This window comes from Monodon monoceros, unplaced genomic scaffold (genome assembly GCF_005190385.1).
Source record: "Monodon monoceros isolate NGI ecotype Baffin Bay Population unplaced genomic scaffold, NGI_Narwhal_1 Super_Scaffold_19, whole genome shotgun sequence".
NCBI classification, from domain to species: Eukaryota; Metazoa; Chordata; class Mammalia; order Artiodactyla; family Monodontidae; genus Monodon; species Monodon monoceros.
In genome coordinates, this window is record NW_021703775.1 from 65,938,736 (window position 1) to 65,946,310 (window position 7,575).

Below are 7,575 nucleotides of genomic sequence, written 5' to 3' on the forward strand. Positions count from 1 at the left end.
GAACAAATTCAAACTCAATTTCATTATATGAGCATGATGATAAAGCATAGTTAATTTTTAATAATATTCCCCAGATATAATACTGAAACTGCTCTAGGTTGACTAACCTTGCCAGTTTGCTCAGTTTCAGCACTGAAAGTCCTGGGAAACCCCTCAGGCCCAGTGACACTGGGTCAGTTGGCTCACCTGAGACTTTATGTAGTATTTATACTTTAGGTCAAACAAAACTCATGCTATGACCTTGAACTGCCCAGAATTTACATTTGACACTTGAATTTAAGTAGTCTAAAAGCTAGATGATGAATTTCTACTCTAAAAGTAATCAAAACAAACAAAAATCCAGCATTGAGGGGGAAAAAAAAAAGGACTAAGGAAAACAAAAGGCAGATTTGGTTGGAGATAGAAAACCTGACATAGAAAATAACAGTATCCTCTTTATTATAAAAATGATAAAATAGATCTTATATTCTTATTTTTAAGTACTCTATAATTACCCCTATTACAATATTTTAAACCTACCAAATAATTTAAAGAAAGCAGTCATTTCCTGACGCTGTATAACTAGACAGGGTCCTTTGGGGCGTTTAGACTTGTCGCTATTATGTGCATTTTTTTCAGATGCTGGCCAACAATCTTTAAAAATAGGACGCTTCAGGTTAATGGGTTTTTTAGGCTGATGTGATCTATTTGACTCTGATTTTACATGTACAGTGACAGTAGGTGGTGTCTCACAACATAGCTGATTATGCCTCATTTTGGTTTCCCACAATTCCTGTAAAAATAAAACACAGTTATTTATCACACTCTTGTTCACTTCTATATAAAAACAACAGATTGGATGACACTATCAGATGCAGTCATAGGAAATGTTACTGAACTTGCTACTAAAATGTTAGTTATGACAATGACTCACATGAGAAACTGCTTTTAGAATTTAGTACCAAGAAAAGCTATGCTTCCTTTGGGTAACTGATATGCCTTCTCTTCCCAAATAATAAGACCCTGCATACTATTTTGCTTTGAATACTAGAGAACTCAAAACCAAATTTTAAATTATAGAAACTATGCTGAGTTTATAATCTATTTGTGGTATTCTTTTTCCCTGATAATTTTTATTCTGCTTGTATTGACAATTTTATCATATTATTAGGTCAAAGTTTTTATACAATAAGGCAAACTACTTCCAGAACTAAATTATTATCAACATCAATTATTATATTAAAAAGCAATCTCACACACAAAAAAGCATATTTTCTAACTGGTTAATTCCTTGATATGTTATAGCACTCACTGATTCAACAAGCATTGATTGTTATTTATTGAAAAGTTAAATACAATTCTAGCAAAGAAATGCATGGTATAAAGTGCATTGAGGGATTCTCATAAATTGGTCACTTTAATATCTTCTTTTTTTACCATCTTTATTGGAGTATAATTGCTTTACAGTGGTGTGTTAGTTTCTGCTTTATAACAAAGTGAATCAGCTATACATATACATATATCCCCATATCTCCTCCCTCTTGCGTCTCCCTCCCACCTTCCCTATCCCACCCCTCTAGGTGGTCACAAAGCACCGAGCTCATCTCCCTGTGCTATGTGGCTGCTTCCCCCTAGCTATCTATTTTACATTTGGTAGGGTCACTTTAATTTCTAAAGTTGTGAGTATATGACTATGCTATTTGAGTGGCCAATTACCAGTGTGAATGAATGTAAACTGTTATAGACTAATAAAAATTGAAACAAAGTTAATCCATCAATATGTAACAATATGCATAATCATTACCATGTTTGGTGGTAATTAGTTCACGTGATTACTAGTTAGCATTACTTTTACGGTCAAAGTACTTATAGGGTAATAGGAAATGTAGTTATGAATAGCCAAAGCAGGAAACTACTCTAAGACCCTAATGAGAACCTCTGAATCCATAACTCACAGTGACCCAGGCAGCCATGCCTCCCTTGATGTTCAAGGAGTCAGGTACAGATTCTCCTTCCTGACCCTCAGCAACTTCCCTGCTGAAGGAAGGAATGGAAAATAAGATTGGATATAGTGGGGCTAGATCAGCACTGTCCAATATAATGTGAGTCACTTTATATTTCTAAAGCTACATTTAAAAAGTACAAATAAGCAAGTGAATTTAATTTTAGGAATGTATTTTATGTAACCTAGTATGTCCAAAATATCATTTTAACGTGTAATCAATATAAAAACTAATGAGATACTTTACATTCTTTTTTTCATACTAAGTCTTTGAAATCTGGTGTTTACACTTACAGTGTATCTGAATTTTGGATGCTAAATTTCCAACAGTTAAAGTGAAATGTAGTCTTACCAAAACAATGATGTATACATAAGGGAAAAATATTTTACACTCCTTCAGTATTTAATTTTGAATTAAATAAAAGTAAAAATTCAATTCTTCAGTTGCAGTAAAAATTCTTCAGTTGCACCAGCCACATTTCAACTGCTCAACAGCCACATATTAGACAGTACAGGGCTAGATTATGAAGAGCTAGGCAGAGTAAATTATATTAAATTAATTCTATAATTGCTTCTCCTCCCTCTATTTTGCTTCCCTCCTCTCCTCTCATCTTTCTTCCTAGATCCTAAGGTCCAAGCAAGTAGAAGGCAATTATGGAGTTGAGGGTGGGGGAGTGCTACAAACTCCATAGAAAAAGGAATGGGTGATTAATTGTGCCTTGAGACTTGAGTTAAGAACGTTTTGCTACTTCCTGCCCACCTCATCTGGGAGACAGCTGGAGGTCTCATCTGCATCTTTTTTTTTTTTTTTCCCCTCAAAGAAAGAGCAACCGTACAAATCTAGATGGAAAAAACTAAATAGTCAGGCTTCTCACATTGGGGTGTGGGGGCAGGCTTGGGGGAGTGCGGGACAGATGTGCCAGAATATAGAATAGTTGTGGCATATCTCCCAGGATGTCAGTTTTACTTAACGTTACTTAATGTTAAGTAACTTAAAAGTGTTGCTTTGTTAAAACAACCTTGGATATATCATGAAATAGAATGCAAATTTTCTATCAATCAAAAAAATAAATATGTTTTACATTATTCTGCTTCATATAAAATTTGAGAAAACAGAAAGAGGAGGAAATTCCTCAAATAGAGATTCACTGAGATTAATAACCAAACACTGGCAGGAGGGTTATGGAGAAGGACCTTAAGGAGAGAAGCTATCAATGCAACATTTTGGTCAAATTCCAACTTGAGGTAACTTCTATTTTTGCTCTTCATTTAGACATACTAAAAGAATGACAACAGTCAAATTATTAGTAGTATTTTTTGAGTTTGGCCGGCCGCGCGGCTTGCCGATCCTATTTCCCCGACCAGGGATCCAACACGGGCCCTGGCAGTGAAAGCGACGATTCCTAACCATTGGACCGCAGGAGAATTCCCAAGAATTTTTTTTTTAAGACAGAGGATTTTTCAGCACAACAGAAGGCAGAGGGACAGAGCCACCTGAGAATATACGTTAAAATACTGGAGAATAGACCTGGATTAAGACCTGATTCTCACTAGCGATTGGGTCTTAGGCTATTTAACTTCTGGGAGCCTCCATTTTCTCACTTGTGATATTGAGATAATAAAAGCAGCTATTTTTTTTTTAGAACCTGGTACATAGTAAGTATTCAATTAAAGTTACTTACTAGGCATTGTTAATAATACATATTTTGTAGGCTTAGTGAGGAAAGGAACTATATGGATAATACACAGTGCTGAATGCTTAGCAAAATCTCAATACATGGCAGCACTATTATTGTATCTTTTTTACAGGATGGGTGTCTTCGAAAGAAAGAAGAGTCCCAATATGACAGAAAACCAAATTTCACCTCAACTAGTACATGTAACTTAAATGTTAAAATTTTATTGGTAACAGAGACCATAGGTATTTTTTTAATGTGCTCATGATAAAGAATAAAATTTGTAGAGACAGGATCTCAATTTTAACATAGCATGGGTTTATCAGTCTTTAAATGTTAAATTACTTCTAAAGTTTTTTTATTTATTTATTTTTTAATAGAAGCTAGTTGGCCTCCAGTCGTACTGGAAATGTAAGAAAGGGACATTAGTAAATTTTGATAAATGGGCCAAGGGCATAGCACCGAGATACAGCAGCTCAGGTCTCAGGATTCTGGTGCAGATGCTCCTGCGAAAAAAAGATGTGTTTAATGGGACGCGAGAAGAGGCAGGACGAACTCAAAATACCACTATCCGGCGCCCAGCAGGGAACAGGCAGGTGGGCGGGCGTGCTGCGGGAAGGCACGAGCCCTTTCCTAAGGGCCTTCCTTCCCGAGGAGGGGAGCGCCCGCTGAGGAGAGGGCACGGCTAGTACTTGGGGACGCATCTCCCCCCAACCCCTTTGTCCCCTCCCCTCCCCCGCCCACTAGTGAGCACGACCAACTGAGCCAAAGAGCACTGTGCCGGCGAAGCACGACAAACCCGGCCGAGGGGGGCGCCCCGCCTCCCTCTTTCTACCTCGCCTCCGTCCCCGGCCCCACGGCCCTGCGCCGGCAGGCGCCGTACGACCGCGACGCCCCTCCTCCCCGCCGGCACCTGAGGCAGGGAACTCACGGGCGGAAGGGGCCAAGACGCCGCCGCTACCTCACACACTGAGGGTGGCGTCGTTGGGGGAGAGAGGGGACGGAGGAACCAGGCACAACCAAAACTGGAGAGTTGCCGGCGAGGCCCGAAGCCAGGGCGCGAGCGGAGAGTACCTGCGGAAAACCGAGGCTAGTGAGCCGGGGCCGGGCCGGCGCGCAGCCTTCCCCAGACGCCCCAGGCCTCAGACGGTTGCTCTCAGGTTACTCCACCGCGGCACTGCGGGCTCGGAGACCTCCCGCCAACCCGGAGCGAGGCCGGCGCGGGCCAATCAGCGCGCAAAGCCCGCCTCCGGGGGGCGGGGCCAGCCCAAGGCGCGCGCGCCTCCCCTCCCACCTCGCGCTGCACTCGCTGCCTCAGCCGCCTGCCCACCTTGTCTCGTTACCCGGCCTTGCTTTCCTTCCCGGCAAGGTCCTGGTAAAACGCCTCGACACTCCCGGACCGCTTCTTGCCTTCTAATGTAACGCCTTACCCTTGGACACTTACCAAAGTCAGGCTTGGATTAGAGCCATTTATCTTCCCTGCTGCGAGATGGAGAGGCCCTGCCGGGCTGGGACGTCAGGTCTTACCCCTCCTCCACCGCACCGGACACACACACTGGCAGGAACGCGGTAAACGGAGACGTCAACAGCAGGAGGACGAAGAATCAGAGGTGAACTTCGCAGCAGCAATTGTAAATTACTGCTACGTTAAAATAACTGTAGAAACAGAGGAAGAGACAACCTAAACCAAAAAAGAAAGGTGTGAGCACCGTGGCTCTTTGTGAGAAAGGGTAATGTTATTCTATCCTGTTAAATCTGTTGTTCCAAACTAATTTCTTCTACAGGAACCTTTTCTTTTTGACCTGGTGCCTGGGATGTAAGGTGCTTAATAAATGTTTGTTCAATGAATAAGTAAAAGGATTCTTCATAGCTTTTAAATTTTGTACGTGACGTCTTTTACTCTTCACTTCTCTTCTATCTAATGTATAACCTGCTTTTTTTCCCCTGTTAACGTATCATGGCCTTTTTTCATGTTGCTACAGTCTTTCTGAGTATTCTTAACGACTGCATAATAGTCCAGAGTGGATGGACCAAATGTAAATCATTTTGATATTTGCATTGCTTCTAGATTTTTCAGTTACCACAACTATCACACTTAAAAAGCAATTTGGCCTTGCGTATTTGTGGCACTTCCTAGCAATTAGTTCCTCAGTCAGCAACTCTGAAGAATGAATATTTAGTTCCCTTCTTTCTCGGGCTCTCACACAGCTAGATGATGGCAAAAAATCACCTACGTGAAAGAGGACACAATCTGCAAACTCATTTTTCCTTATAAGCATTTTGGATATTTTCCCCATGGCCCTTAAATGGGGGAATGAACCAAGAAGCATAAACTGGTTGTGAAAACCTTAAATACTGATTCTCCTAGGAAAACACTGCTTTGAGCCTCATTCTCTCTTTCCCTGGTGGTTCTCTTTTCCACAAGGTATCAGGGTTTATTGTGATTACTAATTTCCAGCCTTGAGTACACAGAATGTTTACTGAACAATGAATGACTACTACAGGCATACTGCTTTGTTTTACTGTGCTTCGCAGATACTACATTTTTTACAAATTGAAGGTTTATGGCAATCCTGCGTAGAGCAAGTCTATTAGCGCCACTTTTCCAGCAGCATTTTCTCACTTCATGTCTGTCACATTTGGCTAATTCTTGCAACATTACACACATTTTCATTATTATTATATTTGTTATGGTGATCCATGATCAGTGATCTTTGATGTTACTATTGTAATTATTTTGGGGTACCACAAACGGAGGCCATAAAAGCAAACTTAATGCATCTATAAATGTGTGTTTTGATTGCTCCACTAACTGGCCATTCTCTTGTCTCACTCCCTTTCCTCAGGCCTATTCCCTGAGACACAATGAAATTGAAATCAGGCCAATTAGTAACCTTACAGTGGCTCCTAAGGGTTCAAGTGAAAGGAAGAGTTGCATGTCTCTCACTTTAAATCAAAAGTTAGGCCTTGGGCTTCCCTGGTGGCGCAGTGGTTGAGAGTCCGCCTGCCGATGCAGGGGACACAGGTTCGTGCCCCGGTCCGGGAAGATCCCACATGCTGCAGAGCGGCTGGGTCTGTGAGCCATGGCCGCTGGCCCTGCGCGTCCGGAGCCCGTGCTCCGCAACGGGAGAGGCCACAACAGTGAGAGGCCCGCGTACCGCAAAAAAAAAAAAAAAAAAAGCTAGGCCTCTTTTCCATAAATGGGATTGCATATAAATTTATAAAAAATGAAATATTTGATATGTACAAAAGAATATTAGTAACATATATGCAAGCTTAGCATAAAACAAAACCTCAAGAAGCCACTGCCCACCCAAAAAGCATGAACCTAAGATCCAAGGAATAGAACATTAAACAATACTGTTGAGATTCTGTATGCTCCTCCTCCTCCCCTTACTTCTCAGCAGAGGTGGCTTTTGTTTTTCCCATCCCCCCCTCCCCAACTCACAGGATCTTAGTTCCCCCACCAGGGATTGAAAGTGCCGAGTCCTAGTCACTGGACCGCCAGGGAATTAATTCCCCCATTCCATTTTCTTTTTAGATTTACCGTATTCTTAAACACAAATCTTGTTTGAAAATTTAATACTCTTTGTATTCTTCATAGTTTCAAGATTTAGACACACTAATGAATGACAGTAAATCATTTTCATTCCTGTGTAGGATTATTCTGTAAATATACCATAATGAATCAATGCTTCTGTCAAGTCACTTGTGTTATTTTTTGCTATGAATGCTCTGAGTATTCCCATGCACAGACCTGGTTATCAGCTGCTATGCCTCTGTAAAGCCAAATTAGTTATTTATAGCTTGCACAGGCTCTGATGAGTTGGTGTCTGGTCAGTGCCCATGTATTAAAGTCAAATATTTTGAATACTACAATACTTCTGTTTATATATGTATGCCCCATGGTGCACTCAT

General features: G+C 41.1%; 1 protein-coding gene across 1 annotated transcript in view; it reads right to left on the minus strand.

Annotated features, from left to right (window-relative positions):
* SPDYA (speedy/RINGO cell cycle regulator family member A) overlaps positions 1-4,811 on the minus strand; it is a 35,363-nt gene extending 30,552 nt beyond the window's left edge. The window contains exons 1-2 of the mRNA XM_029232657.1: positions 4,732-4,811; positions 520-772 (exon numbers count right to left, since the gene is read on the minus strand). Coding sequence (XP_029088490.1) covers positions 520-754 — 235 coding nt within the window. The 5' untranslated portion in view covers positions 755-772; positions 4,732-4,811. The remainder of the gene's footprint in view (positions 1-519; positions 773-4,731) is intronic.
* Between the last annotated feature and the right edge of the window lie 2,764 nt (positions 4,812-7,575).